This window comes from Lytechinus variegatus, chromosome 7 (assembly GCF_018143015.1).
Source record: "Lytechinus variegatus isolate NC3 chromosome 7, Lvar_3.0, whole genome shotgun sequence".
Taxonomy (NCBI): Eukaryota; Metazoa; Echinodermata; class Echinoidea; order Temnopleuroida; family Toxopneustidae; genus Lytechinus; species Lytechinus variegatus.
Genome location: NC_054746.1, coordinates 20,314,839 through 20,334,985, shown reverse-complemented (window position 1 = coordinate 20,334,985; position 20,147 = coordinate 20,314,839). Strand labels below are relative to the sequence as shown.

Below are 20,147 nucleotides of genomic sequence, written 5' to 3'. Positions count from 1 at the left end.
TCAATTCAGTTTTACATGAAAATGAATTTTAATCAGGCGCCAAAACAAAATAAAATATCTTGGTATTATATTCATTCTGAAACCACTTTCCCAACATAAAACAGGCTGAAAATACATAGCTTTCTGATATCCAATCAGAAAATAATCAGAAGATAAATGCTCAAAAAGGCTATTTTAATAGAAAAATATACATTACCAGTAGGGCTAGGTAGATACTAGTCAGTGCCCAAAATATAAAAAAAAACTTTTATGAAAGCCTTGGATTTGAGTGAAAGAAAATAGGGGACAAAATAATGAAAATAAAACACCATGCAGGAGGGAAAATCAAACAATCAACAGTGTCTGGCATCATCAACATTGAAATTTGATAACCAAAGTTAAGTTTCGAAATGTCATAATTACTATGTTGATCTATTTCATGAAACCTAGACATATTGGTATTCAAATATCACTGATCATCATATGTGAGGGCACATAATTAAGGTCAAAGCTCAATTCAGGTCTATAACCTTGTTATGTTATTAAAAAATATACAAACATCCAAAATTAATTTTTATTTCAAAGATCTTTATTTCTAACCCTAAAAGGAGTGGGTTATTCAGATGTATCAATGATGGGGTTGAGGGGCATGATGCCCCCCCTTTCATATCTTTGGATGCTGTTTGTGCTATCATGCGGAAATTTGGTACACATTCTTTGCAACATAAGCTACAAGCTAATAGTAAAATAAACCTAAAATAATTATTTTCTATATATAATGAATAAAATATGCAAATTTATTCAAGAAAACACCATTTGCATATTTAACACCCAATTACATTTAAGATTTTATTTTTACCAGGTATCACCTTTGTAATCTTATTTAAATGTTTTCACAAAGAAAAATATATTTCTTTTTTTTCAGTAGAAATTATTACAGACCATTTTACAACTAAATTTAACCCTAAATTAAGCAGACCAATAGAATAAAAAAAATACCATTTCCTGAATTTATCTTTCATTGACAGAGTTTTTTTCAGTATGGCATTGTCTCGTAAAATGTTATAACAGTTATGTGGTTCTGTGTTGCTATCTCATGTTGCGAATTTGGTCTCAAAAGTTCTGCAAGACTTTAATTGAAACAGTCGTAAAATTTTGCTGCTCAATCTTTTTTCTGGATCAGGAAGGGTGATAATGACCCCAGTCCTTTTAGGGTTTAGATCTTTAGTTTTTTATGTTTCAGTTTAAGTATTGCTTTACTATGTTATGTTTTTAACAAGTTTATTCTAGATGTAATAAGGCCAATTGGGGCATCGGCAAGTACATGGGATTCATGTTAGTTCTCTAAGACAAGTTCAAATGTCATTCAGATCAATTAATTTTGATAAAAATGTATTCAATTTTTGTCTCACCTGCGAAGCAAAGTGAGACTATAGGCGCCGCTTTTCCGACGGCGGCGGCGGCGGCGTCAACATCAAATCTTAACCTGAGGTTAAGTTTTTGAAATGATGTCATAACTTAGAAAGTATATGGACCTAGTTCATAAAACTTGGCCATAAGGTTAATCAAGTATTACTGAACATCCTTTTAGAGTTTCATGTCACATGACCAAGGTCAAAGGTCATTTAGGGTCAATGAACTTAGACCATGTTGGAGGAATCAACATCGAAATCTTAACCTGAGGTTAAGTTTTTGAAATGTCATCATAACTTACAAAATATATGGACCTAGTTCATGAAACTTGGACATAAGGTTAATCAAGTATCAGTGAACATCCTGCATGAGTTTCACGTCACATGACCAAGGTCAAAGGTCATTTAGGGTCAATGAACTTTGGCCGAGTTGGGGATATCTGTTGAATTCCCATCATAACTTTGAAAGTTTATGGATCTGATTAATGAAACTTGGACATAATAGTAATCAAGCATCACTGAACATTTTGTGCAAGTTTCAGGTCTCATGATTAAGGTCAAAGGTCATTTAGGGTCAATGAACTTTGGCCGAATCGGGGTATCTGTTGAATTACCATCATAACTTTGAAAGTTTATTGGTCTAGTTCACTGAACTTGGACATTAGAGTAATCAAGTATCACTGAACATCCTGTGCTCATTTCAGGTCACATGACCAAGGTCAAAGGTCAATGAACTTTGGCCGAATTGGGTGTATCTGTTGAATTACCATCATAACTTTGAATGTTTATGGATCTGATTCATGAAACTTGTACATAAGAGTAATCAAGTATCACTGAACATCCTGTGCGAGTTTCAGGTCACATGATCAAGGTCAAAGGTCATGTAAGGTCAATGAACTTTGGCCATGTTGGGGTTTTTTGTTGAATAACCATCATATCTCTGTAAGTTTATTGGTCTAGTTCATAAAAAGTGGTCTAGTTCATTAAACTTGGACATAAGAGTAACCATGTATCACTGAACATCTTGTGCGAGTTAGAGTAGTATTCATAGTCAGCACTGCTGCTATATTGAACCGCGTGATGCAGGTGAGACGGCCAGAGGCATTCCACTTGTTTGTTTGATAAAATTATTGGATGATATGGAATGAATGTGTTTTCAGGTCCAGGTCAAAGTTTATATGAGTTTTTATCATAAAAAATGATGACTTTTATGATGTAATGGCAATGTAACATGTTAGAGATAAAGGTGAAGATACTGAGAATGTCTTGTTATGTCTTTACTAATTACACTTTTTTCTTGCAGGATTCAAACTGAGCAACGAAACTTTCAGTGCTCTGATTTTGCGTTATGCTGATAAGAGGGGTATGATTACATTTGACTCCTTCATCGGTGCTGCCATCAAGCTCAAGTATATGTTCAGTGAGTAAAAACGGCTCTTTCCCCCTCATAAGTTTAAACGCAAGAAATAATATAAAATAATTGGAAATTTGTTCTGTTTTGGTGAAAGTCACATGCATGCACAACCACACACAACCTCACATGTGTGTGTGTGTGTACATGTGTGTATATTCTACCCAATATAAAAACCCAAATTCGCGGGTTTCGAAAATAAGCTTAATTGTGCTTCATATCGGCCTGAATATATGTGACATCGTACTTTGTCAGGAGGGTTGTAATGACATAGGTTTGTCAGAGTCTTTTTAAGTTGGATGTGCAAATACAAATAATGAATAGCTTTAGAATGATGTTAAAATCTCGCAAGTAAAGATGATATAAATTTTGGCAGATGAGAATGAAAGCTGATCTAAGAGGTTCCATTTAATCCATTATTCTGAATATGCTTTTCTTGGCCTATACTGCACTAAAGTGGTATCATACAATGATCTTGTACTGATTATTAAGGGGTATCCAGGCTTGAAAAATGTAGATTGAGATTGAGCAAAAAAGAATAAAAAACAGGATATATAACATTGAAAGTATGATATTTATCTTTCAATTAAAATAAATGCATTTTGGGGAATCAATATCAATTTGAGTATCATCAAAGCGCAAGGTAAATATGACATTAATGTGATTGCCTAGTTTTGCTCATACACGTAATCAATGCTCATGCCAGACTGTACAAAAAGTAGGCACATCTACCTAAATTGCGTTATGCTGATATTGTCCAACAAAGGTAAGCCAGAATAATGGCATAGGATCAACTGCAGTTAAAACAGGAGAAAGAAAGGTTGTCGAGAGAATTTTTTTTTAATTTGAGGAAGATGATTTCCTGCTACATAAGGAAAGTAGTTTCAGCATTGTTTAATCATTTTTTCGATATTTTATCTCCTTCATTCTTCTTCATATTAGCATCCTATTCAAGCTCTCGTGGCAATTTTGGATTAGATGAGGTAAGTATTCAAGTAAAATTGTGGTACTCACACCTTAAATGAGGAATTAATCAGCAATTTAATTATTCTTTATTATTTCAGCTGTGTTGAAAAGGCATAATCTTTATCTTTAAAATGCTATCCTGGTGGGTGTTACATATAGCTGTTTGGAAGGTGGAATGACTTTGTGACTGGTGACCCTTTCTTGTGATGTGTTATGTGGTATATCCCTATGTAACTGACTTTGCACCTTTAAGATCATATACCAGTCATGCATAAAGTTGTGCATAACTTTACATACAGCTTTATGAAACACCCTCCTGGACCCTGTTTCATAAAAGTTACCATTATGGTAACTTTACCATCCAATGGTAACTTCCCTACAATTCTTGATTCTGATTGGCTGATTAGCATTGCTACCATGTAAGTTACCATTGGATGGCAAAGTTACTAAAAGAGTAACTTTTCTGCAACGGGCCCTGTGTTCACAGCATGGTTGCATCGTTGACTTTATGAAGATGCGATTTAATAAATTTTACCCGGGTCACTAATTATACGTGGTTTACAAACATCTTTATAAAACATCTGTATAAGATAAAAGTGTCAACCCAAGTTCTGTCTGTTTGTAGTTTTCATCGTTTTGCATAAGGAAGGAAGGCGACTTTGAATTATGCAGGGTTGACTGTAAAAATGAATAATGAAAATAATGAGTCATTTTGTTGTAAAATACATTACAAAATAAACGCTTCTCTTCGTGCTATAATACACAATAACATTATACATGCATTGTCATATTATCTAATTAAGATTCTTTAAATAATTTCATTTCAGTTCCTGATGTTGAGTCTCTACTCTTAGACCAGATGAGGATTAGGAGGAGTGAGCTTGGATGGAGACAAATTATTATCAGGGTCAAAGGTCATCATGGTCATTACAGACCGAGTCATGTCTCTCACACATTGGGGATAATACATCATGTTTTATAAAAGTCAAAAGGAAACTCTTTATATCGATAGCAAAGCCAATGTTTTTCATATGTAATATGATTATATTGATTATAATGCAATTAATTATTAGGTCACAGAAAGGAGTGTAGCTTATCTAATAGAATATGAATAGACATAGAATTTGTCTAGCTATCACAAAAATTTCTAAAAATGTATTTATGTGTCTTATTACCCACATGTGTAGGTGATTTATCTGGTGTAATACCATTGAATTTCAGTGAATTAATATTGTACTTTTTAGGGGCCAGATAATTACCATGGCCAATCCAATCTCAATAATTTTTGTCCAAGTGACTGATAAAATTTTGTGTATGTAATACTTGCAGTTTTAGTTGTGGTTTTTTTCTACTCTATGATATAGTTTGAAATAGAAATCAAAGACATTTTTCTATCCTGAGTTTGTGTGATAAATATGTATGTTTTGTTGCTTTGAAATCATGTTTGAAAGAATTATCAAGTTAATGTGGATTAATTTTGCTTAGGTAGAATTGTGAATATCACATTATCTTTACTGCACTATTATAGCCAGCCATAACTGATAATGGAAGCTCATAGATGAACATAAGAATGGGAAGATAAAACCATGTACAGAGCATGATAGTATAGTATATATGTATTCAGTATCATTAGAGTGTGTACTTAAAGTGCATTTTGTGATAGAATTTAATAGTATGTGCTTGTATATTTTCAATTAATTTTTAAGACACCCATATCATCAAGGTGTCTTTATGCCGACATTACAGTTCCATTTATTTTCACCGAGTGAAAATTGTGAATTTATCATATCCTTACATGTGTTAAAAGCATTTTCTCACTGTACTATGAATTCCAAAAGGTATTGAGAGAACAAAAATGCCAATGATGTTTTCAGAATTACATCAAAATATTTCTTTTCACTGTATCTTCCATGTTTAAGAATTTCAGGGTGCAACAACTATGAACGTTGTTATGGATTTAAGGGTCCTGTCATATTGCAAATCATAAAAGAAAAACAGTACTTTGTTTCGGGTGCACTACTGCCACTTGCCTTCATATAAAGTTATTCTTATCATGGTTGGAAATCATTGTAAGTTATTAGCAAAGAAGGAATTGTACTTGGAAATCATATGTTTAGATTGACAAAACTTAGTTATCAATAATACTCAAATATACTCAATAATATTCCAACAATAATTGCTCAAATGCTACTTTTAACAAGTAGAAAAATGCTCATTTTAATTTGTATATAATGAAGTGTTGACTTGGGGAAACAAATGTGTAATTGTTACTGTAGTCACAGTTTATATTTGGAAGCTGAATAGAAATTATTTAAGATGTGGTCAAGAATCATGTTGAAACAAATTAATCTGATATATCTGTATCACATTGTATGTAAAACATATACACTGAAAACTTTCACATGACAATACTTCTATTTTTTTCAAACATAAGGATAGAAATATATAGTAGGTTGCCCAGGTGCCAAGGTTTTTGTCATAGTAATCATGCCTTCAGATGAAAAACAAAAATATATATGCAACTATCTTCCTCACATATTGAATTACACAAGTTTTACATGTTTCATGTTCTGTTTATTTGTTTCTTGTAATAATGATTTAAATGTTTTTTGTATAAAAAAATTGTATTCATTGTATCTTGGGGGTATGAAATGCACTAATATTGTTATTCTGACTAATGCACTTTGCAATAATTTTACCTCTGGGGGCAACATGTTTTCTACTGGCACATTAAGTGCTCTTTTTCAGATGATAGGTGAAACTATGTTTGGAAAACGTTTTGAGACAAATGAATAATTGTATTTCATTGGACTAAAGTGTTTTTTTTTAATCAATAGATTATTTAGTGTAGTTGGAAGTTCAGAGAAGTAAAAAGATATATATGAAAAAAATGGTAATATGGTTATGACTTATACAGACCTATAGAGTTGTTAAATTGCTTATCTTGGGCAGTGCTTGGTGTAAGGGTAGCAGAATAATAAATTGAAATTCTAAATTCATCACAGTTTATGGTGTTTTTTTCTTTTTGGGGGAAAGTTGTTTTTTCTTATATTTGCTGCACATTCATAATTCGTATATATTTAATTTGTTTTTCATTTATTTGATTTACTTCGAATTTATCTTGTTTTATTTTATCTTATTTTTTGTCTCCCCATCATAACAGACTTAGACTAGAGGCGCCTCTTTTCCGACAGCGGTGGCATTGTCAACATTTAAATCTTAACCATTGTTAAGTTTTGAAATGTCATCATAATTTAAAAAAACATATGGCCATATTTTATGAAACCCAGACACGAGAGTAATCAACTATCACTGAATATCCTGCCTGAGTTTCAGGTCATATGACAAAGGTCAGTTAGGGTCAATGAACTTGGACCATGTTTGGGGAATCAACACTGAAATATCAACCAAGGTTTGGTTTTTCAAATGTCCTCATAACTTTGACATTATATGGATCCAGTTCATGAAACCTAGACATAAGGGTAATTCAGTATCACTGATTGTCTTCCATGAATCATTGATCAAATGATCAAGTTCAAGTCATTGAGGGTCAATGAACCTCATATTTTATTATCAAATGAATGGTGTTTTTGTGATTAATTCTTCATCTTACTTTTCTTTTAAGTTTGCTGCTATGTTGAATCGCCTAATGCAGACGAGACTGCCCGAGGCTTGTTTTATTTATTATTTTTACGGGGGTGGTCTTTAGAATGGTAAATTTGTAAGTCACCATCATGTTATGTTTAGTGTAAACGCACCCCTTTTTCAGGGGGGGGGGTCGAGATGATAATGGCAGATAAAATTCTACATTTTTAAGGATGCGAGAGTGGTGACAGAGAATTTGAAACATGGAAGGTAAGAATGAGAAGGGTGTAGAAAGAGGGAGTGTGGGTGGAGAGTTTGAGGGACGGGAGAATGTCACCGAGGGATATGAGAGAGGAGAAGGATATTTTAAATAATTACGCTGGGGAGGGGGACGGTGGATGAGAGAGTGTGAATATGTAGGAACTAGAATGCATTGCATACTTTCTTTCACAAGTGCCTATAAAGCTTTATTTTCACAGAGATAGGGATATGAATAATGAAGGCAGAATAGAAATGTCTCAGTGTGAGATAAGATTCCTCTTTTTTTTATTCCGGAAGGTGCTTAATGTTTTCACGTCAGATTACAAAGACTTTTAGCTCGCGCGTGCATCATTTGGACAGAAGTATCTTTTCATGAATTCATAGAAAGCGTCATTTAAATGTTCCCTTTTCATGTCGTACGATATAGTAAAAACTACAGCTCGCATTTGCATTATTCATTTAATACAGGCCCCTTTATTTTAATTTATGCAAAAATATATTCGTATTCCCTTGATAATTCAAACGAATTGGAACATAAATAGGGTGAAGAAAAAATATAAACAAACTGTTAAGAGCAAATCCACCCCAACAAAAAAGTTGATTGAATAAAGAGAAAAAGTCCAACAAGAAAAACGCTCAAAATTTCATCGAAATCTGATGTAAAATAAGAGAGTTATGAAATTTTGAAGTTTCGCTAAATTTCACAAAACGTTCGTTTGTACATCCCGCTCAGTATGCCAATGAGGGGACTGATGACGTCACCCGCTCACTTTCTTATTATATGAAGTATGAAATAGTATAAGTTTATCCTCATTGTCTTGTGAAACAAACTTTTATTCCTCCTTGAATGATGTGGAAGTACAATTGTTTTACAAATGTTTTAACATTTATTTTGATGGTTCAGTCAAGTTGTTATTGTGAAATCTATCAAATTTAAATATTGTATCATTCTCACAATAAAAAACAAGAAATAGTGAATGGGGGACATTATTGACTCTCTAATTTGTATGTCACTGAGTTGTACACAACTGGTGAAAAATAACCAAAATGTCATAGCATTCTTATTTTACATCCAATTTTAATGAAATTTTCAGCGGTATACTTGTTTAATTTTCTATTTCTATTCAAATCAACTTTTTGTTTGGGTGGACTTGACCTTTAACATACTTTTCAGTAACAAATACGTACCAGAAAAGAAATAATTTTTAATAGTAAGTTCCCCATACGTAATAAAAACTGTGGATTAACTATTAATGCTCGTAATGCTTATATGAATATTATTGTTTTATAACACGTTTTTATTGTCTTCTCTCAAACCCAATATACGATAACAATATAAGTCTCATAAGCAAATTATACAATAACTGAAACAAGTATTATCACAGAATTATACATTATTTTGTACAGACGAACATAAAAAAGAAAAGTATAAATGATAATGAAGAATATGTAACTTGTCTCTTATACAGATTACAATTTAAACGAATCTGAAATGATGAGAGAAAATGAAGATAAAAAAATAAAACGGGTAGAGTGAGTCCACCATCCCCACGAACCCAACCTCTCCCCTATAAATCAAATCTTGCTTTCTTTCTTTTCCTTTTTGAAAAAAAAAACAACTATAACCTTCTCATACAGTATAGAAATAAATCAATTCAAATAACATAATATCCACGTATAATCAGTTCATAAATCATTTTACTTGATTCTACTACCGTAGAAATATACAAGACTGGCAAAAAATTAAACAACGAATCTTTACCCTTAAACATAAGTATATAAAAGTGTATAAAACATAAATCTTGACAGGGTAATTTTAAAGATTTCAGGGCAAGAGCCAAACATTTCCCGGTCATATCATGGTATGATGGTGTTTCCTAATGCTGGTTACGTGCTTTGCATTCCAAGTATGCAAATCAGTTGGAGAGGCGGGAAAGTTTAACTGTGTGCAGTTTGCAGTTATGTAATGAAAGAGTCGTTTGAATCATTTACCGTTTTCAGCACGCAGTGGACAAGTCACGCTTCTAAATCTTCCTCGTTGGACCTATGTTTTATTGTAACCTTTGAATGAAAATGAAAATATTGGGGGGCGAACATCATTATGCCTCCCCCCAATAATTCCGGATATTCCCCCCAAAACAAGATTGTAAGGTTCAGCAAGCGAGATTGAGATACACAACTCGTTCTTTATTTAAAAGCGTGCTCAAAATGTCCGCTTTTCAGATTGGAATATTAAAATATTCAACTCGCGCTTCGCGCTCGCATCATTTCTGTAGCAAAAACCCATACTTTTCATGATTAAATAGGTGAATGTAAATGTCCAGTTTCAGTTCTAAGCCTCAATAGAACTCCTACTTCGATTTGCAATTATCTTTTCTTGGTTATATATCTTGTTCTTTATCAAAAAGTCCATTAAACTGTCATTTTTTCAGATCGAAATATCAAAATTTTCAGCTCACGCTTCGCGCTCGCATCTATATCTTCTTTTAGACACCAATCTTAATCATTGGTACCAAAAATGCATAGAATATCAAGCTTTCAGGCCAGAATATAAAGAAATTTCAGCTCACTCTCGGCACTCTTACTCGAAATATGTATCCCCCTCATGAGTTAGTACAAACAGTCCTAATCATGTACGCTTTTCCTGTCAGTATCCTAAAAAAAATCAGCTCGCGCTTCGCGCTCGCATTAATATATATATTATATGTGTGTGTGGGTTGGTATTTTGTACGGTCGAGTGCATTTGGAATGTTAATGATTTTGCCCCCCCCCCCATCTGAAAATGGATCGACGCCCCTGAGTAGAGACGTCAGTATGGATACCTACTCAGAAAATTGATTGGCTTGGTTTAACGTGGGATTCCAAAAGTGGCACTTTACATGCATCAGATCGTATAATTGTTAATATTTTGGATTTCATACATTATGATCACAGAATAACCACACACTACCGCTAGGAAATTAGCGGCTTTTATAGGTAAAATTATTTCCTTGCTACCTGAAACTGGGCAGATTTTACAGTTGAGAACTAGATTTTCATCAATTGCTGTTGCCTCATGCAAACACTGGGACAAAGAAATTACTCTATCCTCACGTAATGATATCATAAAAGAACTGTTCTTCTGGAGAGATAATGTGAAGTCATTAAATGTACGAAATATCTTGCATCATTCTATACCACAGATACTTGTCTTTTCAGACGCCAGCCACATTTTGGGTGTGAAGCTTGGTCAGCAGAGTGTGAAGGATTCTAATTCTAACACATCTGGTTAGAAGAAGAACAAGGTAAAAGTTCGACTTGGAGAGAACTTAAAGGTGTTGCACTGGCAGTACATGCATTTGGAAAGAGTATAAGAAACCAAACAGTAAATATATTCACCGATAATACTGGAGTAGAGAAGATCATAAAGAAGGGCAGTATGAAAAATGATCTCCATCAGCTTTTAGCAGATTACTCATAGTAATGGAGGTACAGTGGATACCGAGAAATCAAAATCAAGAGGCATATGCCTTGAGCAGAGAAATAGATTTCGATGATTGGGGTGTTTCAGGAACCTTTTTTGTTTAATGGATAAACTTTGGGGACCACACACAGTTGATGGCTTTTGGCATCCTGAGATGATAACTGGACGTTCTATAAGCACTTTTTGTAATCATGAACTGTTTGGCTCACTAATCAAACTTTTAATGCGAGCGCGTAGCGCGAGCTGAAATTTTTTTATTTATGAAAATTATGAGTAGGCAGGAAGCTTATCTCGCTAAAACGAATGATGAAAACTCTAATCGCGAGTAGCATATTGACTTGAAAATTGGATTTTAAGCCCCATTTGAACAGATGATTTACTTATCTCAGTCAAAAGCTACTGCGAGCGTATATAGCGCGGGCGACATTTTGAATTTTACATAATGACCTGAAAGATTTAGTGACATTATTGGGAGCTAACAGTGAATGGATGAGAAAATTTTCAAAATTTAAGGAACGAAAAAGCTGTTTTGGAGCACGTTGCAGCTTTAGTAAGATTCTTATGACATTTACTATACATTTTTTTTATTTTTCAAAATTTCGGGGGTAGGGCCAACTCACTGGGTGCAAATGCCTTCCGTGCCTCCCCCTTGATGTCGCCACTGGTCTGGGGTGGAGCCCCTTGAACCCCGTTATATTTTTAAACATTGCAGATGGCCACTGTTTTATCAAATCGCGGGTACATACACAACACATATTAACTTCAACGCAGTTGCCGATAATAAACTAAATATTTTGAGGCAGCAAAACGTAGCACAATGCGGATAAATTTGTAAAAGTCTCCAGCGAGCGAAGCGAGCCAGATAAAAAAAAATGGCCTTTAAAATGATTAAGTTCTACTCATTTAATAGTAGCTTTGGAAATTTAGCCAAAGTAAACAGGTTTTTTACATTAAATCTAGCCAGCGCAAAGCTTAGGTTTAGGACATAATATCGGGGGATATGACTAGGCCTTGGCTTACCCTGCTTTGACTAAGGATTTTTCTTCCTCTTTCTCCCATTTTCCCGCTATTCTTGCCCATACCATTGAGTCATATCTTTTGATTTCATATCCCTCTCTTGCTAATCATGCTAATGTATTAGTATTTCAGGATATTTGTACTTTCTCACGTGTTCTTCTTTCCTTTTCCCGCTTTCCTTCAATTTCCCCTATTTATGTTCTTTCTTTCTCCTTTCCTCTTTTTCTTTCTTTCCTTTCCTTTCCCTTTCTCACTTTCCCCCTTTTCTCTTTTCCCCGTTTTTTTATTTTTCCGGTGAAATCCGCCAGGGGGCAGCTTGTCCCCCCTACCCAGCTTGTTACGCCACTGAAAAAAAATTGCATCTAAATAAATAAATATAAATATATATATAACAAATCGGGAAAAAACTTAGCCCTCCAATTACGCCATCTCAGGCTTGAAAGTTCCCTTCACCCCAAAAATTAAGTCTTGAGAGACCTCTGTTTATCATCACTGATTAATAATACCGCTGTTCAAATGCAATACTGAATTACGACCCTCTCGGGACGGGGCATTCGAAAAACAATTCGTAGTCAATGACCATGAACAATGTCTGGAAGGCTGTATCAATGAAATCTCCAGCGCATGTATATTTCATTTTCATGGGGGATGCTATCGTTTATCTTGACTATGTCTGGAAGTTCTCGTCGGCATCATTTTTTACCCAAAGCACATTCAGGCCAAAACAGCCGTCATCGGAATTTATCAACTTTAAGCAGACCCATTTTAATCAGAAAGTGTGCAACAATAATTTACCAGAGAATGCCCATTTTCACTTTCTCAGCAAAGGCTTCGCGGCGATTCTGCATTTAAATCAGTTGACTGCCTTTTCGTGTTTTGTCGAAACACTCTCAACACTTTGGAAATTTTGTTTATTAGTAGTTCTCATGAGGCAATAATCATGGCGTTTCTATATTCAGTATGTGTTGAAATCGTCAATCTACTATCCTCCATTTTTCTTTTGATGGCCGTAATCAGTCTTTTGGTCTTTGGAAGTTTTGTCAAGAAAAGGTAATTATATGTACTGTTAACGGAGTTTTTGAATATGACACACTTTTGAAAATATATTCAAACGTAATAATGAAATATTTTTTTATCTACTTATCTTGTTCAATACGCTATGTAAATGCTTGAAAACTATAACCCATTTATATATTTCTTTAATGTGATTTACATTGTACAACATTATAATCCATTCTATGTTTAAATTGAAATTAAAAAACCGAAACAAACGCTTAAGTGGTTTCATCCCAAGTTTTGTGTATACCAATCAAAGAAAGTCTTTCAACATTAATATAATTTCGTTTTTTTATCACGTTTTGTTATTTAGACAGATTCATGGTGTCATAAAGTAACAATAAATACTGATTTTGATACAACTCTTTCCCGAAACTGATTAAAGCTAATAAACTTACCCCTATTAAAAGAGGGCTTATGTGGTTTGGGTAGGGCGGCTGTTGTAATCATCTTTGAAGTCATCAATTTCATTTTTAATCGATATTAGTATTTTGAATAATACTGTAGGATCCGGGTGTAGGATGCTAATTTTGTCATTTTCCTATTTTGTTTATTTTCTTTAACTTGTGTTTTATTCAGCTGTTGTGCATTTCTGTTCCGTCTAGACTTGAGTTCATTTGCATTTCTTTCAGCACTGCATGCCCTTGCAGTCTGAACTAAGGTTATTTGAGTTTGATTTATTTAGTTTTCATTCATCCTTCTCCACATTGGATTCTTTCCCCCACATTCTCTTTTGTCATCTTCATTCCTTCTCTATTCAGATGTTCCACTCATTCCATCCCTCACCTGACTCCTTAGTTTCTAATGCAATTATTACATAATCACCCAGACATCTTTTATCGCCTTCATCTTAATATATTATGAATTGGATTACTACATTTTAGTTGGGCTCTCCTATTTTTTTAAAAATTTGATTGGTTAGATTTCAGTAGATTTGAATAGTGTTATGTTTCTAAAGCTACAAATTTGATGTGGGCCAGAAAGGCCTATGGTAGAACAGAAGTGATTTTTAATAAACACTCACACACAGACAGAGACACGACACGACACCAGATTTCTTCGACTTCAGTTTAATTTCTTTGTGTCTCTTAGTTTCACTTCATTTCCCCTTTGGTTTGATGACTGAGTTTGCTGATTTAGAACTTATATCATTTTCTACCCCCGAACTGATAATTTCTCAACCCTACAATACAATGTTTCATGAATATATCGGAAAGGGCGAGGCAACTCAGGAGGTGCCGTGGCCGAGTGGTCTAAGGCGCCTGGCTAAACATAGAGAGTCCGGGGTTCGATCCCCGGCCGCGGCAACTATGCCCGTGAGCAAAGCATTTAGTGGACAATGCTCTCTTATCCTGCCTTCAAATAAATGGAAATGCTATGTGCATTATTGGAAACTTGGTGTGCACTTGTTAAAAAAACTCAGACTTGCATAACATACGTTTCCTTGTTCAAAGTAGAAATGCATACAGAAGTTTCCGCGTAAAGATGTTTGCACATTTTAAGATATACTTTCGAACATTCATTACAATTAGTATGATAACTGCAGTGTGAAAAACTCAATTTCAACCTCTACCCTCCACCAACTGAAACATTTATATTGGTTCTAATTCCAGAGGGTCCAGGCGTTTCCCCGCGGGACCTCGCGGCGTGCCGATCTTAGGATACCTCCCATTCTTGGACTGCCGTCGACTCCATCGGAGCCTGTCGGTCCTTGGCCGTCGCCATGGCAACGTTTTCTCGATGAAGATTGGCGCGCAGACGGTCGTGGTTCTGAATGGCGCCGACGTCATCAGGGAGTGCTTCGTTGGGAAAGCGGCAAGTTTTGATGGACGACCGGTGTGGATGTTGAACAAGGTTAATAAAGGACGAGGTGAGGGATTGTCATCATTCCTTATCATCAACATCATCAGGCCAATTCATTCGTTTCTTTATAATTATCTATCCAAATTAAGAGCAGAGCCAGTGTAATGTTTCATTGAAGTTGTCAGAACTAGCTTGTGGTCAATTTGTCAACTATGAAAAGTTAAGAGAATTCTTGGTTTTGATTGGCTGAAAAGTATTGCAGTTAGATTCATGAAACTGGTTGAATTAGCAAACTTGCTTATACATTGTAAAGCTACTAAGCTACTTCAATTTGAATTGGCTGAAAGCAATTTTGGTATAAGTAATGTGTTTTTGTTATAACAAGTCTTATTGAACGGCACCACGGTTTCTGACTGTTACTAAAGTAAATGTCAAATAATATTTTTTTCCGCACTTAAAAAAATTATGAAACGATGTCCTTTGTCCTCCATTATGTCTTCAAAATTGAGTGTCTCTTCTTTCCAACCAATTTACAAATTAATGGATCATCAGTGTTGTAGTTTCAGATAGAAATACTGTTCTTGGCTGTCATAAAAGTGAATGGGTACGTAATTTCATCGTTCCCTTTTCAATTAACATTAACTTTCGTTTCTACCTCTCTCGTCGTGCGTGATTTGTTTCATATTCGTTTTTTTTTTTACAAAATTTGTACAAAGTAAAAAGGCCTACATTTCATAAGTGATCACATTCCCACTTTCTCAAATATTTCACAATTCTACGTTTTTTAAGGGGCTCCAAACTTGGTTATAAAACAATTTGTGTCAAAGAAATAATTCTCGAAAATACTTACTATACATTAAAATTATGAAGGAAGAAAAAGACAAAAGACGAAATTTCAGTAATTTTGTGTATTGTAACAAATGGATGAACATTCTATATCCGACAACACAATGAAATCCATCATTGCCATCCATTTGAACCCTTGTAGGGATGATGCTTTTACCTTTTACACCATCAAATTCGATATTTTCTTCTCTGTTTTTTCTTTAGAAATTATATTTACATTTGGGTTGCAATTCCCTATTTAGTTCATTATATTAAATAACTACATGTATATCTGTATTCTTAACAAGGCTAATGTGATTAGCATGTATTTCAATTATACAAGTTACCTTTTGTATCATGGTATTGGTTACATATGAATTGAATGAAATGTAGAACAAGGCAGTGATTTTAATTTCTATTCCATTATGCAGGTATAGCCAATGAGCAACCTTCAAAGAAATGGCAAGCCTATCGCAAGGCATGGTCAAAGGTCACCCGAGGTTTGACCTCGCATGACCTCAACATGGAGGCAAAGATATCTCGTGACATCAGCTCCATCACAGCTACTTTAATGTCGAGTCAAGGACGGCCAATAGATGTCTCCAAGGTGGTTCACATGGCTCTTTGTAACATCATCTGCTCCCTGTGCTTTGGGAAGAGCTTCTCCTATGAGGATCCTGACTTCCAGAATCTACTCAAGATGGCAGACCAGTTCTTCCGTTATCTTTCTAGTGCCAGTGCAGTTAATTTCTTCCCAATTCTCTGGTACTTCCCACTGAAAGCCAACAGGGCTGTGACCGAGGGTTATGAAGGGATCTTTGCCTTTGTGAAGAAACTCGTGGAGGAAAAACAGGATGGACACTGGAACAGTGGAGCCAATGGGTTTATCGATGTGTGCTTGGAGGAAGCAAAGTCAAAGAAATCAAACAAAATGTCCGCAGAAGTACAGGACAAACATTTTGATCGAAGAGGACTCAAAAGAAATGCAGTAAATGAAGAATGTGATTTCATATCTAACAAAGATTTCAAAGTACGTGACAACATGGACCATGAAGAAACAGACAAGAAAGAGAAAGATGTCCTTGAAACACCTGATGGTTATAATCAACGAGCCATCTGTGAAGACGTAACATATGTAGCAACGGATATGTTCATAGGAGGGGCAGAAACAACGCATGCTGGTGTGATGTGGGGCCTTGTCTTCATGGTTCTCTACCCAGACATTCAGGCTAAGGTCCAGAAAGAACTTGATGATGGGGCGGGGGACAGTCTGCCAGTCTGGAGTGATAGACATCATTTACCATACACACAGGTGAATTATCTACTGCAAAAATTTTAAGCTGTTGCCTAATGGACTTGGGTGGTTCTGGTACAAATGCTATTGGGATTACAGGATAAATCAAACTCAACATAAGTTTCAGTTTAAAAAAAACCCAGATAATGTGAAACTGATCATAATCATTGTTAATTCTCTACATCTGTTTTTTTTTTTTCTCTTAAGCACTTGAAAACCTTGTTGCTCCTGAAGGTGTTCCAACAATCTTGAATCCGATTTCAAAATTTATTTCAGTTAATGAAACCATCTTTTGGAGAAAAAAAACAGTCTAGTTAAACCCCCATTCTACAGAGGATGACTGTTTGGGAGGCCAGGTGGGTGTTTCATAAAGCTGTTTGTAAGATACGAATGACTTGATCTTTAACTGGGCTTTCAATGATTTCTGAGGATTTTCACAATTGCTGACTAATCTCTTACAGTCTTCATGGTCTCCAATTCTTTTGAAATGTTTTAGAACAGTCTTTTAGTGGTCTTTCAGAAGTCTTTTAGTAGTATCTCAATGAACTTTCTCGTATTTTCATAATCTCTCATTTTTTGGCGGATATCACCAAAAAAATAACTGAAAGATCATCATGAGACAAGGGAGAGGCATAGCTGAAAGATCACTGCATGACTAATCTATCTTCAACTAGAAAATAAACAAAAATAAATCTGACATCAGAAGTATGTGGTCAATATTCATTAACCTTGTAAAGTTAATAAGGAAATATATTCCATCATATTCACACAAAAAACAATTGGTAATAACATCAGTCTTTCCTTCCTTTAAAGGCCTGTCTGCAGGAGATCCTACGCCTTGGCAATGTCATCCCCATCGCAATCCCTCATGTGACCACCAGTGATGTCACATTATCTAACGGATGTCATCTTCCTAGAGGAACAACTGTCTTGTCCAACCTATACGCATGTCACATGGATCCTACAGCATGGAAAAACCCAGAAGAATTTCAACCAGAGAGGTTCCTTGACTCTGAGGGAAAACTGAAGCGATTTGACCACTTCATGCCATTTTCATTAGGTAACGTTGTAGTCGGAGAAATAGTAGGAGTAGATATATTTAGCACAGGGCAAATCAGCCACTGGTCCATTTTGAGCAAAAAAGTAATAGACAAGGGTTAAAAGAGCTTCAGTATTTGACCACATACTGAAAATGAAGACCAATTTTATCAATATTTGTTAATTAAAAAACACACACTTTCATTTAAATAGATGTGTCATGGCCAAGTGGCCTTAAGAACCTATGCACAAGAATCCTGGAATTCAGCAAATGGCTGGTGAGCAATGCATTTCATCTACATTGATCATTCACATCTTATGAATGGTGATGTTAAAGATTGGTCTCAGATTTAATTAGTAGGCCTACATATGAGCACGGGTCTGTAAATACCCACACACAAACAGATGTAAACAGGAATTTTTTTTTTAAGTTGGAAGTATAAGGTTTTGTTTGCGCCTGTGAATCTTAGGGTTTCGGGTGAAAAGCAGTGCTAAGTAGTTCATGTTTTTATGAGGAGCTCACTAACTTTTGTTGTATAATGTTTCTATAAAACTCAGTGCACATTCAATATTTTGGTTCAGCTTTACACGCCTTTTTTCATCATTCTCAGGTCATCGCATGTGCCTTGGGGAACAGTTGGCTCGCATGGAGCTTTACCTTGCCTTCACACATATTCTCATCATGTTTGATGTCAGACTTGCTCCGAACGAACGCCAACCAAGTCTTGACGGCCGCCCTGGGATAACACACAGTCCATACCGTTTCAAAATATGTGCAGTGTCAAGAAAATCTTGAATTTGAAAAGATAATGACAGGAAGACTAGTCGACAATGAATAAGATGGAAAAAGGAATATGTTCAATTTATTTTTAAAAATATAGTGTATTTTTCTCCCGATACATACAATTTTTTCTTGTAATTACACACAAAATGCCATGTACATGGTTCTAACATATATATAAGTAGGTTACAATATGAATACAAATATGATATATGAATTGTAGTGGCACTTTTTTATGAACTAATGGTACATGTAGCTATATCTGTATACGGTTTCTTTTTGTGTTTTAATCTGTTTTCTCTTGAAAATAATTTGAATGAATTTAAATGAGAGTATAGTGAAAATGAGAGTATTTTAACTTCCAATATGTACATATCTTTGTTTCTTATGGTTTTAACATACGCATTAGGTTACACAACGAATACAAACAACAAAATTGACATCAACATGTGTTTATTAATGAAATTGAAATTGCTACAGAATTAAAATATTATTATTTTGCTCTATTTTTGCTCTAAAAATCCTGACTTCATTAGATTATGAGGTATATCAGAAACATTGTACTTTAAAATGATGACTTCAAGGGAAATAGAAGAGGCACTCACATGGCAACTAAAGGCAGGCAACAACAACAAAAAAGGAAATTTACTGCCATCTTTAAACCTAAATAGACTGGGCTATTTCGACGCCTAAAAAGACTGGGGGGGGGCTGATTCAGCCCCCCCTTATGATCTCGGCCGTTGATCGCGCAATCGCAACGAAAATTGGCACACGCGTTACCCATGGCATTATCTACAAAACTATAACATCAAATTCGGCAAAAAATCTCATGTCTCATTAATTATGCTAATTTATGCGTAAAATCATCAGTTTGCTCTAATTAATAAAATAATGCACCTGAAATGCTAATTTTTGTTTCACATACTCTAGATAGGCATCTGATCAAATTGATTTTTAAAAAAAAATTCAAAATCAAATTTATTTTCTTATTTATTCTATTGTTTTCTAAATTTCTTATGTATTTCTTTGTTTTTCGACGTTTTGTTTTTTATTGTTTTTTCAATGGAAATTGTCGGGGACTTTATTTTGACCATAAACAAGATAAAATTAATTGATTTTAAGCAGTAAAAGGAAAAATAATGAAACATTTATGAATTTTGGCTTAGAACACTATTTGCATTGGATTTGTACACAAATTCACGTTTTTGAGTAATTTTGGGTCTGCATGCACTTACGAAATGTTGCGTAATTTTGGA

General features: G+C 34.8%; 2 protein-coding genes across 7 annotated transcripts in view; both read left to right on the top strand.

Moving 5' to 3' along the window:
* LOC121418695 (calpain-A-like) overlaps positions 1-4,993 on the top strand; it is a 64,591-nt gene extending 59,598 nt beyond the window's left edge. For all 6 annotated transcript variants that reach the window (XM_041612703.1, XM_041612702.1, XM_041612701.1 and 3 more), the window contains 3 exons: positions 2,695-2,811; positions 3,745-3,785; positions 4,596-4,993. In XM_041612703.1, coding sequence (XP_041468637.1) covers positions 2,695-2,811; positions 3,745-3,785; positions 4,596-4,622 — 185 coding nt within the window. In that variant the 3' untranslated portion in view covers positions 4,623-4,993. The remainder of the gene's footprint in view (positions 1-2,694; positions 2,812-3,744; positions 3,786-4,595) is intronic.
* Positions 4,994-12,929: 7,936 nt separating this feature from the next.
* On the top strand, positions 12,930-19,569 carry LOC121418694 (cytochrome P450 2J1-like). Its single transcript, XM_041612696.1, has 5 exons — positions 12,930-13,144; positions 14,764-15,020; positions 16,210-17,090; positions 17,886-18,132; positions 18,722-19,569. The coding sequence occupies exons 1-5, from the start codon at positions 13,035-13,037 to the stop codon at positions 18,904-18,906; spliced, it is 1,680 nt and encodes a 559-aa protein (XP_041468630.1). The 5' UTR covers positions 12,930-13,034; the 3' UTR covers positions 18,907-19,569.
* Positions 19,570-20,147: the final 578 nt, after the last annotated feature.